Source organism: Chelmon rostratus, chromosome 4 (genome assembly GCF_017976325.1).
Source record: "Chelmon rostratus isolate fCheRos1 chromosome 4, fCheRos1.pri, whole genome shotgun sequence".
NCBI classification, from domain to species: Eukaryota; Metazoa; Chordata; class Actinopteri; order Chaetodontiformes; family Chaetodontidae; genus Chelmon; species Chelmon rostratus.
Genome location: NC_055661.1, coordinates 23,888,717 through 23,909,703, shown reverse-complemented (window position 1 = coordinate 23,909,703; position 20,987 = coordinate 23,888,717). Strand labels below are relative to the sequence as shown.

At 40.7% G+C, this 20,987-nt stretch overlaps 2 protein-coding genes across 2 annotated transcripts; both read right to left on the bottom strand.

The window, feature by feature from the left end:
* Window positions 1-2,753: 2,753 nt before the first annotated feature.
* On the bottom strand, window positions 2,754-7,562 carry LOC121605245 (flavin-containing monooxygenase 5-like). Its single transcript, XM_041935088.1, has 9 exons — window positions 7,431-7,562; window positions 7,148-7,336; window positions 6,861-7,026; window positions 6,293-6,435; window positions 6,000-6,196; window positions 3,780-3,927; window positions 3,457-3,664; window positions 3,275-3,347; window positions 2,754-3,168 (listed from the first exon to the last, which is right to left on the bottom strand). Exons 1-9 carry the CDS (start codon window positions 7,560-7,562, stop codon window positions 2,754-2,756), a joined length of 1,671 nt encoding a protein of 556 aa, XP_041791022.1.
* Window positions 7,563-9,828: 2,266 nt separating this feature from the next.
* On the bottom strand, window positions 9,829-15,590 carry LOC121605210 (flavin-containing monooxygenase 5-like). Its single transcript, XM_041935034.1, has 9 exons — window positions 15,453-15,590; window positions 13,352-13,540; window positions 12,846-13,011; window positions 12,526-12,668; window positions 11,716-11,912; window positions 10,982-11,117; window positions 10,604-10,823; window positions 10,404-10,476; window positions 9,829-10,228 (listed from the first exon to the last, which is right to left on the bottom strand). The coding sequence occupies exons 1-9, from the start codon at window positions 15,582-15,584 to the stop codon at window positions 9,829-9,831; spliced, it is 1,656 nt and encodes a 551-aa protein (XP_041790968.1). The 5' UTR covers window positions 15,585-15,590.
* Between the last annotated feature and the right edge of the window lie 5,397 nt (window positions 15,591-20,987).

The window sequence follows — 20,987 nt, the reverse complement described above, 5'->3', positions numbered from 1 at the left end:
AGAAAAAATGCATCTCATCCTCTGTAGCATAAAATGAAGGATTTTTACAGCCTGTCAGTGGTACCTGGGAAGTCATGGAGTGGCATGTTGGGGTGGCAGTGATGTCCAATGCAGCATCAAAAATGTTTTTTTTTCCCTTGTGCCATCCTTGTTCTTTGTCTCAACATCCCACTGGCCTGAATGAGAGAAATCCGATCTCTGCTTCACCTGCAAGACTTGTCTGAACAAGTCTGAACAACAGAAAAGCAGAACATTTAAACTAGGTGTTCTATAGTTGCACCTACTGGCTATAAATTCAACTATCATCCTGAAATAAGCAACATTTTACATTTGAGACTGCAGGTGAAGTTTATTTATTATTTATCTTTTTAAATACAGTTTCACAAAGTGGTGAACCTCGCTCCATCCACACTTGTGAATGACTGAGCCTTTCCAGGATGCTCCTTTCATACCCAATCATGATACTATCACCTGTTACCAATCAACCTGTTTACCTGTGGAATGTTCCAAACAGGTGTTTTTGGAGGTTCCACATCTTTCCCAGTCTTTAGTTGCTCCTGTCCCAACTTCTTTGAAACATGTTGCTGCATCAAATTCAGAATAAACAAATATTTATAAAAATCAATTAAGCTGATGAGATCAAACACTGAACACAGGACTCAAATAAAGCAATCTGATTGGATGTTGACCATGATATAATAACCATATAACAGTGATGACATCTATGAATCCGTGTGTTAGGGGGTAAAAAGATTAGCCTAACAAACTAGTTATCTAGATGAATGCCAACCTGTGGCCTGCCTAATAAACATAGAAGCATTATTACCCCAGAAATATATATGCGTAGGCTACAGTGGACTATGCAATGGTGAGATAACCTTATAGCTTCACCTCAAACCTTTCTCTGAATCTGCGCGCACCAGCGGAGTGAGTGCCAGCTGCAGAGGAGAGTACACACAGTGGAGAGACAGCATACAACTGAAATTAACAGAAAAACAAAAATAAGACTTCTTTTTTGGTACAGCAATCATGTAAACCACCCACCTGTTGCACGGGTAAGACAGCAGTTGAGCAGTTGAAGACTAATGAAGCTCTAAGCTCCTGTCTAATCTTCCTAGCCATTATCTCACCATTGCCTGGTCTGCTGTAGCCTACGTATATATATATCACTGGTCAATCATTCCGCAAAAGTCAGTCATTTTGCATGCTTTAGCCTGTAGATCATTTCTCACACCATCCTGCATTCACTTCTCTCATGCATGCTCACTCATCATGTCTTTGCTGTCATTGTCTGGGGCTGCCAATAAATATTTCAGATTTTCTTATCTATCCAATAGCACAGCAACAACACACCTTCACCTTCTGCCTATCATCTGGCTGCTGTCTTTTTAAATATGATTCTCTGCCCTTGTTCTTTCATGCCGCCCTTATGTAAACCCCTTCACCTCCCCATCACCAGCCAGTCTTCGCAGCTTCAGTTCAGCTTCATCATCCCCATCAGCCAATACCACCATCACAACCACCACCAGTGTCTGGACTCCATGGGGGGACTTATCTTGCTGCTGCTCAGGGCGATACCCCTCGATTACAGAATCACCCTGCAGTCTAAGCACCAAAGACTTGGAAAAACTTAATGATCACATATCATCTGCCATAATAAACAGTTATCTTTACTTCATTCACTAGTCTCTCCTGATTGAAATAGGCACTGTGCTCATTCAGCAGTAATCTGACCTAATGCACACCCACAGCTCCCATACCAAGACCTTTTCCATCCTCTCTTACCCTGATGCATTTGAGGTGTCATTGGTTGAAGGTGGACCTTGGCGGTAATGAAAGAGAGCCATGTACATACAAAAAAACTTGGAATAGCTGGTTACATGAATTTCGGAACACTGGCCTGTTTCTCTATGGCAAGATGTGCTTAACCTGAGCAGTCCAATGGTAATGTGATGTGTAAAGTATGTAACTACCTTATAATCTTTAGATACTCTACCCTGCAGCCATGTAATGGGCAAAACATTAGCTTTGCTAAATATGGTATTAAAAATGTATGCACCATAACACAGTGATCCATTTTTATTAGATACTGTAGAAAGCAGCAGGTTGATGCAAGTTACATATGAATTAATAACATAAGTAAACAATTATATCAATGTAAAGAACAGAACATCAATGATATTTCCTGATCTCTTGTTATTTATACATTATTCTGTTTGTTGCTTTCGCATTGCATTTTTCAGAATATTCTGTATTCAATGCAAATTACAAACAGCATAAAAGTGTTGGGCACATTCTTACCCCACGTACTACACCATAGATCCCGGTACATCATGTGTAGCTCAACACATCAGACTGATCAGACTTTTTGGAGCACTATACAAGCTAATGCAAGGTATGTAGGCATTGTGATAAAGGCTGTGTGAGCCTACGGTGGGAAAGATTAATAAGAGATGTCAGAGAGAGATCCTCTGTATCATATGATTTCAAGAGAGTCAGAGACAAGGACAAAACACATTTAGAAATTGTACAAGAATGAGCAGAATAATTCAAACTGTAGATTAACAGCTATTCAACAACTAATATGAGCATATAGATCCCAGATCACTGTCCTAGCAATCACACCATGTGATATGTTGAATAGCAATTTTTAAGCATTGTATAATATCAGGTGGCCTTTGAAGCCACCCTGACATGTGACATGTTTACACAAATGTGTACACAGTTGAAAAGGAGAAAGTATGAACTGCACATCACTGTGCAGGCAGGTACGCCTTGATGGAGTCCAGCAATGCAGTGGGATCTTGCAGGAAAGCTGGGAGGTTGTTCTTGTTAAGGTGTAAAGCCAAGCCCACAGCAGCAGCTGACAGAATCAGAGGCCACATGAACGATCTCTTCTGCTGGGGCTCATCACAGGGTCTGGTCTGCATGGGTTGAGCCACTCTCTCCCACTGAGTGAGGATGGCCTGACGGGCTCCAGCCCACTTTCCTGGCCCTCTGAGACGATACTGGTACGGCGTTGAGGGGCCGAGCATCACATTCAGCCCCAGCCTGGGATCAGTCAGCAGCAGCTTGGCGAAGTTGGGTCGAACCCCAACCAGCTGTGCTATCTCATCCATGTAGCTGACATAGTCAACTTGGATGGTGTGTCTCTGACTGGTGACATACCTGAAAAAAGGACCTGAGTTGAACATGTTATGGACAACAAGATTTGGTACTTTTCAGATCCGAAGTACATGAGTCATCACAAAGTTGAGTACATCCACTCCAGTACCTTTTAGCCATTGCCTCCTGTTTGCATTTGATATCTTTTAGCATGGCAGTCACTGAGGGAAGCTTTGTGCAGCCTGTTTGAGAGGAGACATTGTGACAAAGTGGTTCACCGTCTTAAAGACAAAATAAAAGGACTGAGTGATGAGAAAAGGATGAATTATGTTTGCACAGAAACTGCATTACCTTTAAAGATGCGTGTGGCCCATCGGGCCTGCATCTCAGAGATGGGCATGATGGCCCCCAGTGGCTGCACTAAACCAATGATAGCCAGAGTAGGTCGTTCCAGCTCAGGAGGAAACACATATTTGTACAGAGAGGCTTTGTTCTCAGTTGCTGAGACCACCTGTGAGGCCAGGAACGGAAAGGAAAACCTGTAACCTGTGGCAAACACCTGCAAGACAGAGGACTCGTCTCAGTGACGCACGACTGACCAACAGTCTATGAATGTGTACGAACAGGGAGGCTGTTAGTGTGAGCGAGTGAGTGTCACTACAAAAATAACCTACCACCAGGTCAACATCCTCCTCTACACTCCCATCATCAAACTCCACACTGGAGCCGTGAAATCTGCGGATGTTGGGTTTCACTTGAATTGTTCCAGATAGGATGCGACTGGGAAGCTCGTCATTCACTGTGGGATGCTGGCTGAACAACCTGAGATTTACATTCACACTGTTAAGTTATCTTAAGATAAGATAAGATAAGGTAAAACTTTATTTATCCCCAGCCGGGAAAATGTGGGCATTACAGCAGCATGTGTAGCAGCGGGAAGAAAAATAGCAGCAGAGATAGAGAACATTTGAAAAAAACAAAATACAAAATAAAAAGTAGGCTATATATATGCACATATTATACAAACAAAAAGAAATTTGACTACATAAAAGAAAAATAAGGTATGTAGAAAAAAAATATATATAAAAAATATGTAAAAAGTATTTATTGCCCCAATAGCTGTGGAAAACGAACAATGTAAGCTGCCTTCAAATTAAAAATATTAATAAATAGTGTTACTACTATTGCACAGAAAGTAAAATATACAAAAACAGTAAATTATATGCAATATTGCACTAATAGAAATTGTCATACAACATCAACTAATTCTTACTGCAACTTGATGAATACAGTAAGTGTTTTATTTATTTGAAATCGTCTGCCCATCAAATTTATAATTCTTTAGTACAGGGGTTTTCAAAATCTGACACCCTGGCTCTCCTAAAACTAAACTGAAATAACTGCGCCTCTCCAACAGTCAATTGATAGGAACATGAAAAGTGCAGAGAGATGGATTTTAACACTGCTCTTTTTATTCTTTGTCTTAATTCTTTTTGGGGGATAATCATGCTTGAAGTTTTGGAGCTGGGTTACGCTACAACAACAGTGTTTTTTCCTAAATTTGTTCACATTCTGGCAAATTGGCACCATTAGAAATATGCTGTAATAGCTATTTGCAGCCCCTATTTGCAATGTACCCATGAATGTACAATTAGGTGTCACTGGACGACTCTGATACTGATGAAAACTTAAAAAAATGATAATTCTCAAGCAAGTTCTGGAGTTATGAGGTCCTTTTCCTATGATTTCTAAGCATTCATTTGAGAACCGTATCCTTGGTAAGTGTAAGTCACATTCAGTCGAAAAATATGTGTACCATGTCTGTGTTGAGATTGTGACTCTAAAAGAGAAGACGATTTTCGATATGTAATATGATGATGTACCTGAATTGCCTGCATGAGCTGTGTGTCACAGCCACTGCTGCTGCTTCAACTGTTGACTGTGTCGGGAGGCAGATCAAAACCAGACAAACTACAACAACTGACTTCCTGCAGCTCACACAGTATGTTTACCTCACCTCTCTCCCTCCACACCTCCTCTTCAACCTCACAGTTTGAAAACCTCTGCTTTAGCCCTGACGGCACCCAGGTCAAAAAGCAGTATACTCCACTGTATTAGAAATATGATGTAAGTATACAAAAGTCATTACAAGCAAATGTTCACTTTTTGTGCTTAAAGTATATTTGACACATAATTTTAAATAAATGCCATTAAGTTCTACTTAAATGTATTAAAAATGAATATGCTAATTCTGCAAAACTGGTGGTATTTCAAAGTACTTACTTTATTGTGAGTGTATTATAAATTGTACTTTAAAAAGTGTACTAAGTTGCATATACCTTGAATTGTAATAAAGTGTAGTTATGAAAAGCATACTTATTTTCAAGTCCTTTGTATTCCACAATTAGCATTTTAATCAAAGTGTACTTTAATTTCACCTCCTTCTAAGTATGTTTTCAACACATTGGTGATATAATACAATTGTACTGCAAGTGTGTTTTGAATGTTCATGAATCCTGATTTTCACTGGTGCACTTCAGTACACTTAAGGTTTGTAAAAGGTTGTGCCAATTTAGCAACTACTTACAGTTAACACTATTTACACACTCAAGGACTACTTGAGTGCACTTGAGTATACTTGAAGGTGACAAAAACAGCACAAAGTGCACTTACTCTTCAAACAGTATAATTTAAGGATAAATTAAGGCCTGGGTGGCCCTAGGGAATGTCAAGGTGGCAGCACCGCTGTTCAGATCTATTGTCTGTGGACCGGCACACAATCGTGGAGATATCTCGTCTGGATTACAGCGATAGTGCAGAGAGTCTGCCATTCGTAGGGCAAAAACATCCTCCAGTCCAAAAACTCGTCAAAGCATGCAATACTTATACTGTACCTGTGCTTTGGCTTAAGATTGTACAGAGCGTGGTCAAATCTTTGGTTGAGTCGGCTCTCTCCCAGACGACAAAGTACACCAAAGGGAAGGATTTTCTGCAGAAAAAGCAGCACCCTGTTGAAAAACAAATCAAGTGGAAGCCCATTGTCCGCGACTCGGTTCAGAATCCAGGCTCCTCTTCGAGTGCTCAGGTAAACCTGGGAAGAACAGACATGGACATTCTACTGTAAAGCCGCTGTGAACGAGTGTGTTGTCAGACACCAAATATATATATGCAACCATCTCATCCAAACCTGCTTGGTGACTCTGCTCAGTTCCACCGATATGTCTCCTCCAGAGTTTCCAATTCCAATCACTACAGCCTTTTTATTCCTCCACTCCTCAGGAGTCTTGTAGTCTCGGCTGTGGAAGTACTTTCCCTTGAAAGTGTCAATGCCTGAGAGGAGAGACATGTGACTGAACTACATTTCTGTCTTTTTTTGTCCAAAGCCATTTACAGCAAACAAATAAATGTCTGTACGCTTTTGCTGCAAGATTGACGTAAAAAATGAAATATAAATTTTCGATCTAATGCTGTGGTTTGGTTTCAATAAAATGCCATAAAGACTTTTTAAAATACAAGAAAAGAAAAAATCCGTGAAAAAAACAACATTCTTTTGCCGCAAGAACACTTTGTTCTGCATTTGACATTATACCTTTTGCCCAAATATATAATCTATGCCATTATAATGTCATTATACTGACATTATTCTCTCTGGGTGCTGCTGCTTTCTGTTGATAAAGCATTATGTAACCACACGGCTGCCAACACAGGCTTGTTTATACAGTGTCAAAGGTGGATTCTGGATATTTACAGCCTACCTGGGAAGTCATGGAGTGGCATGTTGGGGTGGCAGTGATGTCCAATGCAGATCATCACAGCATCAAAAATGTGTTTTTCCCTTGTGCCATCCTTGTTCTCTGTCTCAACATCCCACTGGCCCGAATGAGAGAAATCTGGTCTCTGCTTCACCTGCAAGACTTTAGTCTGAAATACGGAAAGGCAGAAACATTTAAACTAGGTGTTATATAGTTGCTTCTACTGGCTATACATTCAATCTATCATACAGAAATAAGCGACATTTTGCAAGTTGGTAAAGCATCCTTACATTGAGGCGTATGTGCTTGGTGAGCTGGAAGTTGTCTGCATACATGCGAAAGTAGTCTATGATGAGTGAGTTGTGCATGAAGTTGGGGAAGTGTGCAGGAATGGGAAAATCGCTGAAACACATCATCTCCTTGGAGGTGTTGATGATGACAGAGTGGTAGATGCTGGCCCTGTCAGGCTCTGGATTCTCCTGCAAGAGCAGCCAGGAAGTGGGAGTCATCCTAACCTTATCAACAAACTGTGCGAGTGAGACAAAGTCCAACCTGCACCTGCACCTGACCCACCTTAAACCTCCACAGACCGCCAATGTCATTGCTGCTTTCGAAGCAGACAGGCTCCAGGCCCTCATCCAGGCAGCATTTGATACAGGCCAGACCTGAACTGCCTCCTCCAACCACTGCAACGCGACGAGTCATGGTTCAGCTCTACGAGGGAAGACAAACACTAGCATGAAAATGCTGTGTAAGGCTGCAACGAACCATTTCATTGCTGATGAATCTATCAAACATTTTCTCGAATAGCTGATTAGTTGTTCAGTCTATAACGATGTCCTCAAATGTGTTGTTTTGTCCAAAACCTAAATAAAACCAGTCATAAAGGAGTGAAAAAAACAGAAAATATTCACGTTAGAGGCTGGAATCAGAGAATTTTGGCTTTTTTTCTTAAAGAAAAAAGGCTCAAGCTCGATTATGAAAATAGTTTATGATTAATATAACAGTTGAGCACTATTTGATTTATTGTTGCAGCTCTATGTATGCGTAAACAAGAAGATGCATCCATGTAGGAGCACATCACAGGGAACTGGTCATGGGTTTTTATTAGGTATTTCTCCTACCTGGCCTGTTGATTCGGATACTTCAGAGTCTGTCTGTCTGCAAAATATTTTATCTGCAAATAAAAAGATGCACGCATGAGACATCAGCAATGTTTGACTTGTCTGTTAGGGACAGTAATCCGCTCGCTTGTTTTCTTTTTTCTTTTTTTTTGTTCCAACACCATGTTGGAATGTTGCGCGCACTTTCCATATGCAAAGTTCAACACGAATTAATATGTGGCTCAAAGCCGCGTGTTAACTTTTTGAACGTTAAGCAAGGCGTGAAACCAACCAAATCTTCCTTCTACACCGAACAACAACCTTCCTCTCTCCTGTGACTCTGCGCGAGCGCTGACAACCTCCCGAGTTCAATATTAACTCGTTTAACTGCGCTGCAACTGTCGCTTCCTCAAACACATCATGCACACGCAGGTTCACACCTCGTATCCAAGAGCCTGCATTTTACATTTTCTTACCAAGTGCGATCTGAAGACGGAGACGGCTTTTTCGTGCTGCATGCAACGGTGCACGGTGGGAGGAGTGGCTCTGAAAGGGACTGTGTAAATTTATCAGTATCCTGCTACTCTTGAGTCACCGCAGCGGTCCGGTTGCTTAATTGGTGCAAAGGCATACAGATAAGGCTGCACTGTAAGATGGAGTTCACGGACAACGATATCACGGTGACTGAGAGTGTGTTATGTCAGCCACAGTCCAGGGTAGGCCATATTTAGTCTTGAAATTATGCATACAGACATACATGAAGTGTGCTTTTAGACATGCAAGTTGTTAATTAATAAGTTGCTCACTGTCTGCTCTCATCAAGTCTTTTATAAGTCAGAAGTTGAGCAATCATGATGAGTTAAAATGCGAAATAAAAAGAGGAATTTATAATACAGGTGGACAGTTTAAACTAAAAGCTCTGTTTGTTATAGGTTTACTGATTTCCAGCAGTTTAAATTAATGATTTATGCAGCAAGTGTTCAAAGTTTGGGAAGCTCTACAAACAAGCATGTCACACTGAAAGAGCAAAGGGTATTCAGGTTGTGTTTCAGTCTGCTGGTTTTACTTTTAATTTTTTTTGAATACGCTGAATTACTGATTGCAATGCCAACTTCTCTCCTCTACAGGTACCAAACAATCAGACAGGCCAGTTTCTTCCCACAGGCCTTCACTCTGATGACCAGCTACAGTGTCAATAGACCTTGAACACCAGCATATCCACTTACCTCCATAATAGATAACATCTAACAGTTTGAAATGTGCTGTTTTTAACATGTAAATATCATCATGCACTGTCACTGTCAGTATAAATCCATTCATTATTTCTCCCTTTGCACTATTTCAATTGTTAGCACCTTGCAGATAGACTTGACCTTACCGTAAAATGAAGGCCATCACGTTTATGATTTTATTTGTTTGTTCCAGTCATTCTGCGTAACCCACATTTAACTTTTCTGCAAACACAATAAGCAAGCAATAGAAACTCTTGTCTCAGGAAGGTTTCTCTACAGGCCCAGATCAGGCCTGGCTCCTGCAGGCATGAGGCCCAACAAGTAGTCGACGGGGCTGATTCCAATCACTTTTACCGGCAAGACTAAAATGTATGAGATGTCTCCACATATACTGTCATTCACCACCAGAAGACAGCTTAATTGTGCTGAATTATATCAAATGTACAGCAGTGAATATGACGAAGTGGTTTGTACAAACCTTCCAGTGCCAAGAAAGCTACGAGAGAGAGCAGGAAGCAAAGGTGTTCAGTGTGCTCAGAGCATTACATAGATGTTTTAAAAACTTTATTTCTCATTCAAATTGTCAGATTAGTACAGAGTAAAAACACGGCTCATACATGCACATAACCATTCGGCTTACTGAGGAGATCTGAAGAATGACAGAGGAGAGAAGAAAGAGGAGAGAGGGTGTTTATTGTAGTAGATGCAGCACAGTAGCGCTGCACCTGAGAAAATCACTGCGATGCTCCGTTTAGAAGAAGATCTGGTCTCCGGATCTGGTATCGTTCTGGTCCTGAAAGGCTGGAACACCCGCTCCCACTGAGTGAGAATGGCCTGACGGGCTCCAGCCCACTGGCCCGGCCCTGTCAGACGGTACTGATAGGGAGTGCAGGGACCCGTCAAAACCTGCAGTGCCAGTCTGGGGTCTTTCAGCAAAAGCCGCAATATGTTTGGCCGAACCCCCACCTGCTCTGCCAGGGAGTCCAGGTAAGGGATGTAGTCCACCTGGATGGGGTTACGTTCTGAGCAGGCAAACCTAACAGAGAGAAAGAAAAAAAAAAAAATTTTAAAAACAATAAAACGACTGCTAATTGCTGCTAACTGCAACTGCCTAATAGACAGCAGAGGGATGGATCATTTGCGCGTTGTGTAAAATCGTAATAATATAATCTTAATATCTTGCAGACTCTACAATTCGTCTTATTTCCTACCTCTGATGCATTGTTACTGTGTCTTTCTCAATTTCCTTCATCATGGTGTCTTCTGAGGGGAGGGTCATTAAGCCTGCATGAAATAAATAGTACTAGTAAAAAAGTAATTACCAATAATTATAAAACATCCTGTGTAGTGATGAATGCTGTCAGCAAACATGTGCATAAAACTCATAGTTAGCTTCTGTGCTGTACTTTACCTTTAAACACTCTCGTAGCCCAGCGGCCCTGCATCTCAGCCAGAGGGTTGATAGCCCCTAAGCCATGGATGAAGCCCACCACGGCCAGCGTAGGCCGGGTCAGTGCAGGAGGGAACACGTGCTTGTAGAGACGCAGCCTGTAACCACATTTATCCTGCAGAGCTGAGGGCAGGAAGGGGAAGCTGTAGTTGTACCCTGTGGCAAACACCACCACATCCACCTGAATGACTCACACATAAAACTTAAACTTAAAATCAAGCTCTGAAAAAGGAAGGACAGGCCAAAAATGGATGGTGCCATATGACAGTATTGAACCCAACAATGTGTTTTTCTACATGATGTGACACACACATGTCACAGTGTTGTACTAATACACACCTTGTCTATAACGCTCCCATCTGCAAAAGCCACACTGGACCCACAGAACTCCTTCACATTTGGCTTCACCTGAACCCGACCTGAGATGATCCGAGCTGGCAGGTCGTCATTCACGACAGGGATCTGTGCATAAAAACTGCCAGAAAGAGAGCAGGGCTGTGTTAGGGAGCTTTATCTCAGAGTGCCTCAGAGGCGCAAAAACACTGTCGTCTAGGAAACAAAAAAATTGTTCCCTTTAGGTCAAATCAGACCAGACAAAATATTCCAATTTACATCTTGTTCACACTCCTTAATTACAAACGGTAGTTTTTATTTTGCACCTGCACTATAAACACCTGGAACCCAGATGATCTACAGTATCTTCTAGGACCATCATCAGGCCAAATGTTTCATTGGTGCACAAAGTATATATGAAAAAGCTTTTTTTAACTATGGCACATGGGGACTAGAACTATAAAGTGGACAAGCTACAGAAGAAAACTGAAAAGTCTGCATGAAGAGGTCACTCTGCACAAAGGCAAATCCTGTTTTGTGCATTAGTCATGTTATGTTCAGACCACCTGCAAGACAAACTAGAAATTCCTGGGCCCTCTGGCAAGCAGCAAAGTCATCAGCATGTCTTACGTTGTGCCATTACTTTCATACTGTGGTCTGAGGCACTGCTAGATAGACTTTTAGTTGACCACACAATAAAATCAAGACAATCAAGACGTCTATCTAAATTGTCTTGTTACCCGTGTTTTGGTTTCAGCCCGTATAGTGTGTGGTCAAATGCTGTGTTCAGCTTCTTCTCCAACATCCTGTTGATCCACGAGGAGAAGAGCTTCTGTATCATCATATCCATTCGAGAAGTCCCGATAAGGTCAGCTGGAAGCCCGCCCTCTCCTACACGGCTGACCACCCACGCTCCGCTCCTGGTACTGAGGAACACCTGCGGGTCAGGTAAGCACATAGCATTCAGCGTTTATATTTTTAGATCACATTTATTAGAATACAGTCAAAGGCAGCAGTTATTCAACATGAAGCAACCGCAAACTGCATAAAACATGGGCGTAGTCTCCATTGTGAAGCTCAGTGACAGTGGCTCCAGCCATCGCCATCTTGGCAGTGCCTGACTCCACAAAACTCCAGACTAATACCAAAATTGTCAAACAGGTGGAGCATGGGTGGAGCTGAGGCGGCTAAATGAAGCCTGGTTGCTGATCTGATACCTAGTGGGGAGCTGTCACTCAAAAGCAGCCATGGCCATAATTGTGCATAACTTTAAGCCTTAATATAATTTAAATGAATGTTTTATATTAAAATTAAGGGGAAATTAGCTGCAGAGACCAAAGCTGTTTTTTGTACCAGGCTGTAAACATGTTTTTTTTTTTCATATATGGGGGGGTAATGGGGATTGACTCATTTTTGGAGTCTGCGTCAAGTGGTCATTCGAGGAACTACAGAAAGCACTGCTTTCATTTTTCATGAGGTTGCCACTTGGAGGAAGCACTGCTCTATTTGAAAAGGACACAAAAGTACAGAACTTCGGTTTAGTTTTGTACCTTCTCAGCAACTCTACTGATATCCACCGCAATATCACCTCCTGAGTTCCCGATCCCGATCACCACCACTCTTTTCCCCTGCAGACCCTCAGCGTCGCAGTAATCCCAGCTGTGGAAATATCTGCCTTCAAAGCTCTCAATACCTGAAACAACAATTGTTTAAGAACAATCAGTCACTCGTTGTGCTGAATGTGTAACCTGTATTCATTTGGGAGATCTGCTGCAAGAGATACAAAGGCTGAAAACAACATTTCTCATGTGCAGCATTTTTGACCTTGTTGTTATGAAGCCGCTAAAAGTGAATGGAAGTGTTATGGTACCTGGGAAGTCTTTGAGTGGCAGGTGAGGTCGGGTGAAGTGTCCGGTACAAACCAGCACGGCGTCAAAAACATGAGTGTCCCTCTGACCTTCGCTGTTCTCTGTCTCCACCTCCCACTGGCCTGTCGCAGCAAAATCTGGCCTCTGCCTCACACTGACCACGGTCGTCTGAGACACACACACACACACACAGTTCCCCTATTCAGCACTTATAAGCATTATAAAAACATTCAATAAATAGTTTTCAACACACTATAATGTATTCATGTGCAGCTATAACATACATTCGTATCATTTGTACATTCCAATATCTATATATAATTCACCAATTTATCTGCCATAACGAGAATTTATTGTTATATTTTTCTTGCAGGTTGGGAGTTGAATCATTTTTAAAGCCTCCATGACTCAAAGGATTGTTGTGTTGAGCGACCTGTTGGGCAGGCTTATAAGCTTTGGTCCATGTGAAAAACTTACCTGAGCTTCTTATCACCTTCAGCCCACTCACCTGGAAGCGTATGTGCGGCAGCAGTTTGAAGGCCTGAGCATAGAGGCGCATGTACAGCAGCACCTCCGAGTGGTGCATGTTGTTGGGGAGCTCAGCCGGCGGAGGGAAGTCACTGAAGGCCATCATCTCTTTGGAGCTGTTAATGACCACCGATTGATAGATGTTGGCACGTCCGAGCTCGGGCTTCTCCTGGAGAAAGATGACATTGTCCGTAATTAAAGCGTCTCTTTAAAGGGTTATTGCAATTCAAGGTGAAAGATTTTTTACTGTTCTGGTACAAAGTTTTAATATATTGATATGCTACATTAATCAGCAGCAATTAAAATACAAAGTAAGGATACTGTTTTAATTATATGATCTGTAGAGCGAGAAAGAGCAATGTTAAGACTCTACACTCTTGATTTCCTGTGTGAACAACTTAAGCTCAGCGTCTTGTAGGGATTTAAAAGTGTTATTATTGATGAATATTGTGTCAGTATTACCAGTAAAAACCAAAGTATGTTTGTATCCTGCTTCAGTGCTGCTACAAGCCCACATGTTGTCATTTAAATGATAATGAATAACAAAAATGATACTCAGCAATTATTTAACATACTTATTTGCTATATTGAAAGCAAACCAATCTACCAAAGTCAGAGCTGTCCTTAGTGACAACTGAAAGATACAGGAAATGTTAGAATCTGAGTCGGAATTGGCTTTATTGGCCAAGTATGTGCGCACATACAAGTAATGTAACTCTGGTTTAGAAGGAAAGGAAAAAACAAACAAACAAAAAACTGAACAAAAAGTTAAATAATGCAAAATAAAAAAAAAAACAGCAACAGTGAGTGATGAATGCACATGTTAAAATCTGTGCATTAATGGGTTATAATGGCCAGTCAGTGGATGTTTTTGGTGTCAGAGGCTTAGTGACACTGTATGATTGACTAACTGTTCACCAGGGTTGTCTGGTTGTTTTGCCGTTCAGTGAGCTGTAGCGCCTCCCAGAGGGGAGAAGTTAGAACAGGTTGTGTCCAGGATGTGAGGGGTCTGCAGTGATGCTTCCTGCCCGTTCCCTCAGTCTGGAGATGTATAAGTCCTGAATGGAAGGCAGGTTGGCACCAATGATTTTCTCAGCGGTCCTTGTAGTCCATTACAGTCTTCTCTCATCTTGTTTGGTTGCAGACCCAAACCAGATGATGATGGATGTGCATAGAACAGACTCGATTGTTCCTGTGCAGAGCTGGATCAGCAGTTGTTGAACTTCTTCAGCTGAAGCAGGAAGTGCATCTTAGGTCCATTGAGGTCTATTGAGGTCCATCTTAGGTCCCAGGAGATAGTGGATAGTTCAACAGCATTGTTGAGGATGGTGATCGGGGGCAGTCTTGAGGGGCTTCTCCTGAACTTCTCACTCTAGTTCTGACTGCACAAGAGGACCAGTTGTTCCACCTCACGTCTGTATGCAGACTCAACATCGTCTCAGATGAGGTTGGTGAATGCTGTGTCGTCGGCAAACCTCAGGAGTTTAACAGATCGATTCTGCCTCCCCTGGTTTTCCCAGAGAGCTCCGCTAGGCGGTCCGCTTGGAAGCGGTGAAAGCCAGGCAGGTGTCTGATGTGTGCTAACAGAGCCAGGTTTCAGTGAAGCACAGGGCGACGGACTGTGTTTGTTCTGTTTAGGAGCTGCAGTTTATCCATCTTATTTGTTAGAGAGCAGGCATTGGCCAGATGTGCGAAATGCCTCTAGCCCGCTTCCCTTGTCTGCGTCTCCTACATATCCCACACAGCTGCTGCTCCAGTTCAGAACATCAGAAAAACTTCCCGGTTTGATGAAAAGTGGAGAAAAAGTCTGACCATTAAAGGGAAGTTAGAGGGTCAAACTTTAATAAAACTTTGTGTAGTCCTTTAAAAGCTGAACTACCAATGTCAGCTCTCGTTTTTAGCATCAGTAATCTTCCAACAACATTAGAGCCACCGAGGTTTTACTTTATTTCATTTACGGTCAGATTGACATGTGTATAAATACACAGATTAATGTACAAATGAGTGTGACTGCAGTGCATGGCGCAGTGAAAACATGAGCTTGTTTGTGTCAGTGTTTGTATAAAAGCACTGTCCCTCACCTTAAATCTCCAAAGACCCCCGATGTCATGGCCGCTCTCAAAGCAGGTGGGCTCCAGACCTTCATCCAAACATGCCTTAACGCTGGTGAGACCAGAAATCCCCGCACCGATCACGGCCACCTTCTGAACCATGCTGGAGAGGACGAACGACTGGCAGCAGCGAGGACTCTGATCTGACGGAGAGGTCAGAACTGGAGGAACAGGAGATGTTTTGAGGTGTGACGTGAAGCAGTTTCATGTTGACTCTCTTTCACACCCATTGTTTTTTAATTAATTTGCTTATAAATGACGGCGCCTCAAGTGGCTTGAGTCAATCAAGGTTAATTATATCAATTTGGGGCTGAGACAAATCAGTGGCAAATCAGATTTAAGCTTCATCACACTTTAAAGATCAGTGGCTCCATCATTCCTCTGGAAAAAAAGAAAATAAGGACATAATTTTCTACAATTTAATATATATATATATATATATATATATTCAAAGAGTATCGGGGATTATTTTAAAAACTTCAAGTTTTTGTTGCTCAACTTTATTTTAGGGCAAACTGTGTTTTCCTTCAGACAGTTTCACATCAGTTATTCATGCTGCTATGTTTATTGAAAATGATTCACTCACTTCTACACCAGCTTCTACTCTGCAGCCGCTTTCCTGGAGAATGAGCTGAACCTTTTCTGCCACACCCAAAAAGTTTAAGGGGCATAAATTCACATAAAAAGGGACTAAATCTGGGATGCAAATTAATTTAGAGAACATAGCAACAGGTTAAAGGGAGTTACCAACATGCTCAGAGCTGTACATGTAAAGGTATAAATAACCTGTAATTTTCAGACAAAGATGAACGTCTGTCAAGACAAGACCCCTAAAGAAACCCCTCACTCTCTCCATGTCCACTTCCGGTGTCCTCTGCCACGACTGCAGGAGGAACAACAGCATTGGGGGACGGATACTAAGATGGTTCAAAGCAACTTTGCAAAGTTGCAAAGTAAGTATGCCTACATGTCTGAAATGCAATTAAATGTGCATAACTAAACTAACTGTATTCACACGTATGGAAAAAGGGATGGATGCTCTACGAACCTCTTCAGCAACACACCGTTAAGATGGAGCCCTTATATCCTCAAGAAGTGATGCGCAACTGTTACCGTTGTGTACAGAAACCTGGCCTGGCTGCAGTGCGAACGTACATGCTGTTTGGCATCGACTTCATTCTGCAATTTGTGGAAGAAACCAAAACAACGGGGAAAGGGGGACGGCCTTAAATTTTGTAGTATGATCCTCGCCATAATTGGGATAATACGTTTGACTCATAATACAAAATGATTATAGAGGTAAATTATGGAAATCATAGCCACAACGTAAAATAAAGATATTTAAAAATCCAGATATCAAAACTTTGGGACGACACATGCACCCCCAGCTTGTGACGTTGTATGACGCGTCTGCACGGTTGTGGCAATCCCAGTAATTAGTGAGTTATGTCTGCACATTCTTTTTTGTGGAAGACTACGTTCACTCTGCAAGCCTACATGTTCATGTCTGGTTTTTTTTGTTTGTTTGTTTGTTTTTTTTAAATGTGGCCTGTGTGAACTGGTCTCGGTCCTGAAGTCACTGCATGCAAAAGAACAATAACAAACAGAGGTAAACATGGAAGCCACTGAAGTTACAAAAAAAAGTTCCCATTTTGTACATATTTTGATTTACAAACATTTACACAAGTATTTTCTGCCCGTTAAACAACCAAGCACTGAACAGGAGACTTTTCTCAGTGTTCAGAGTAAAAGCATGTGAAGAGACGTGTACCTCAGGCCCAGAGAGACACTTAATACTGCTAAATAGCAATCATTTTTGTGCGTCAGTTACAGTCCTTCTCTCCATTGGTGGAGGAAGTATTCACACCCTTAACTTTAAGTAAAAGTACCATACAGTAAAAAATACTCAGGTGCAAGTAAAAGTCCTGCATTGAAAATGTTATTTAAGTATTAGAAAATTACTCAGTGTTCCCTATGACTATATACAGCACATCATAAGATTATTATTACTCATACATTAATGTTAAAGCAGGAGTTTACTGTTGTAATTGGTTGAGGTAGAGCTAATTTTTAACATCTTTTTGTAAAGGACTGAAAACTAATGATTATTTAAAGCATGGATTAACCAGCTAATTTCTCCATAATTGATTGATTGTTTGTTTGTAAAGAAAAAAAAGCTCAAAGCTTGTTTTGTCCAACCAATAGTCCAAACCTTGAAGAAGCTGGAATGAGCATTGAATGCTTTTGCATTAAAAAGGATAAAAAAAATATTATTTAAAATACTTAACAACTGGTTTTCATATTATTCAAAGAACAGTTTCTGATGTATTTGTAAAGTAACTAGTAACTAAAGTCGTCAGATTGTAGTGAAGTAAAAAAATACAAGCACCTGTAACTTGTCTTTAAGCGCTCTCCTTCAGTTATGTACATTACATTCCACCATTGCTTCTCTCATTAACACAGATGCACATGCATGAATGTCGTATCTTGCCAAGATAAGTGCGAAATGTACCAACACCTGCATGAACATGCATCAGCCTTACCTCTTCTTCACAGGGAGAGATGTAGAATGAACTACAGCTCTGGTTTTAGCATATAGACAGGGCAGATTGATGATTGATCCAGTGTGGCTCCTCAAAACAAGTGAAGACATGAGGAAATGAATGGAACAAAAACCTTCCTCAGTAGTGAATTATTGGTCTAACCATGATTTCTGGAGTCATCAAAGAATACCAGCATTACTAGAAAATGCACTATAGAAGAAGTAACACAGGATCTGACACAGAGGGGTTACAGTGTCACTAGAACAATTATGCTGGTGAGTGCTCCCTGTTTAATAAATACCAAGATAATGCAAAACAGGAGACAAAGTGCAACCTCTAAAGTCTGCATGAACTGAAAATATATTTGCTTTCATGCTGCAATAAACAGCATTTAGTTTATAAAATCTTAGACAAAGATTATAATCTACATGATTAATCTACATCTTTAAAGACCAGCAGTCACATGATGCTTCTTTTCTAACACCTTACTCATCTAAGTCATTGTTGTGCCTTTTGCATCTTTAAAGCACTATTTCTGTGCATTTTGTGCTTGGTGGAATGTGCAGATTTGATACCAGTTTCTATATATTAAGAGCATCTCTTTTAATTTTTAGACCTGTTGCCAGTTTATTTGGTTTTAAATGCATACTGCAGCTTTGACACTTAGCCCAGCAAGTAACCAGCCCTTCACTGTCTTATCTAGAGCTTTTTGCTCACTGTGACTTTCAGCTTTAAAAGAGCTTGAACCACCTCCTGTTTGCAGGGTATCTTTGTCGTAATTCAGCTCTGTGGTTCTCTTCACTTTCTTCTTTCTCCTCAATTTCATAATAAATCCAATCGGATACACAAAAATCACAAAAATGATAGTGAGCCAGGGACAACCCTATCTTTAAATAATTGTAAAATAATTGTGATTATAACAATAATAATAATAATAATAATAATAATAATAATTATTGTTATTATTATTATTATTATTATTATTATTATTATTATTATTATTATTATTATTATTATTATTAATAATAATAATAATAATTTGTGGTTTGTATAAACCTTTGAAACATGACTTATGATTTAGAGGCATCTATTGGTGAAGTTGCAGATTGCAACCAACTGAACACCTCTCGCCTCACCCCTCCCTTTCCCAGCGTGTAGGCCAGCATCTATCCTACGGCATCGTAGAGACAGTTTCACGACAACCCCAACTCTAAGAAAGTTGAGACGCTGCGTGAAATGTAGATAAAAACAGAGTGCAATCATATGCAAATGAACTGTGTTTATCAACAACAGTTATACAGTTTCAATATTTTTTTTCTGTTTTGAGTAGAAATGTATCAAATGTGCAGGCCTGACATGTTTGAAGCTTATTCTCCAGTTTGTTATTCATATGTTTTACTAATTTATAATTAATTATTTGTCTTTGTTTAGACATGGTGTAAACCTCATGCATTACTGTTGTGTCGTAACAGTGTTAAATGTTGTCAGACTGTCAGATTTGATTATTTTAATCTGAAAATGTTACAACTATTTTATATTTATCATTATTATTTATATTTACTAGTGAATTTTGAGGGTTCTGAATGCCTCAGCAGGAACCTACATAACAAAACAAGGTGGATATGTAGACACAACACAGCAGCCACTGAATTTTTAATATTATCTTTATTTCATTTTTCTATTTTGAGGTTGTTGGCAGAATGTGTAAGAAATTATGTGCATTTCTATTTCTGGTTAATAAAGGTAAAGTTTGACAAACAAAGAAATACCAAAATGAAACAAATGCAGTATTTAGTAACATGGATTAATTTAGTGTTATAGTAGCTTACATAGTGCTGAACACAAGCTTACAATCACTGGTGGGTTGGTTTCTGACTTGAAGTAACACAAACAGGTCACAAGATGGTGCTGTTTTCCATGTAATTGACACTGCCTCTGGACTTTGGGGTCTTCTCTCCCAGATTCGCCACTTTAGGAGGATTTTCTTCAAAGTAAACCCGCCTGCACTGAGGTGCTCATCTTATTTTGCAAATGCTGGGCACATGTTTCATGTCCAGTGTCTGAGTGACACACGTGAAGCCGGTAAGCAAACTGTTTGCTGTCTGATCAAGCCAAATCATGATGTGGGTGTGAGCACAGGCAGTGTTTCTTCCTTTTCAAGAGAATATGAACAGTCTGACTGCACTGACATCAATAAAAACGCATCTTCACTGCCTCCTAAGTTCACAGTAAACAGGGAAACATGTTCATTGACAGACTTACTTCATGAGCTAATTATTACCCTACATAGAAATTAACTCACTCTGCTCAGCTGAAGCTTATTCATTGTTTTGTTGCTACCTTTGTGCAAGTTCCTGCAAGTTCCTGTATTTCAAAGTCCCTGCTGTTTTGCACTTGGGCTTTTTTGTCCTATTGGTTGTGTTGTAATGGGACTATTTTGTCAGCGCAGTGATATTTGAAATGAGAAGTCAGAGGTAGGCCAGTCAAGAAGAAAGGTGTCAGTTCAGTCCAGTTACAGTCGCATGTGTTATGTCATGTTGTTCCTCACTGATACTGCATAACACAACATTGATCAGAGCTGACTGCAGCTTTATTTAATGAGTCAGTCATTTGATAATTTACTAATCTACTAATAATTTCCATAAATTTCCTGAAAAAATGTCACTTGGCACTTGGTATAGTAGAAACTGTAATGTCCTTGTTGTAACCTGGTTATATTTTGCATGTTCAGAGGACCCGATGCACTGACCAATAGAATCTCTGGGATACACTGGCAGTGAAAGGGAGAACTTATGCATCGCTGGTGCAACCCAGCGCTGGATATGTTTGTAAGACGGGAAGCAGCATGAAACAAAACTCCTGAGGTGTACAACATTGAGACTGTGATCAATTCAAACTCAGAGGTGGTAGAACCTGGTCTTGAGGGTATTCAGAGCGAATAAGGAGGACTTTAGCTTTCTTG

Coding starts and splice junctions, on each gene's coding strand:
- LOC121605210 (XM_041935034.1), bottom strand. CDS start 15,584: ATGGTTCAGAAGGTGGCCGTGATCGGTGCGGGGATTTCTGGTCTCACC. Junction 13,012..13,351: donor TGCCGCACATACGCTTCCAG/GTGAGTGGGCTG, acceptor TGTGTGTCTCAG/ACGACCGTGGTCAGTGTGAG. Junction 10,824..10,981: donor ATGGGAGCGTTATAGACAAG/GTGTGTATTAGT, acceptor TGAGTCATTCAG/GTGGATGTGGTGGTGTTTGC.
- LOC121605245 (XM_041935088.1), bottom strand. CDS start 7,562: ATGACTCGTCGCGTTGCAGTGGTTGGAGGAGGCAGTTCAGGTCTGGCC. Junction 3,928..5,999: donor AATCTTAAGCCAAAGCACAG/GTACAGTATAAG, acceptor TGTAAATCTCAG/GTTGTTCAGCCAGCATCCCA. Junction 3,665..3,779: donor AGGAGGATGTTGACCTGGTG/GTAGGTTATTTT, acceptor TCTGTCTTGCAG/GTGTTTGCCACAGGTTACAG.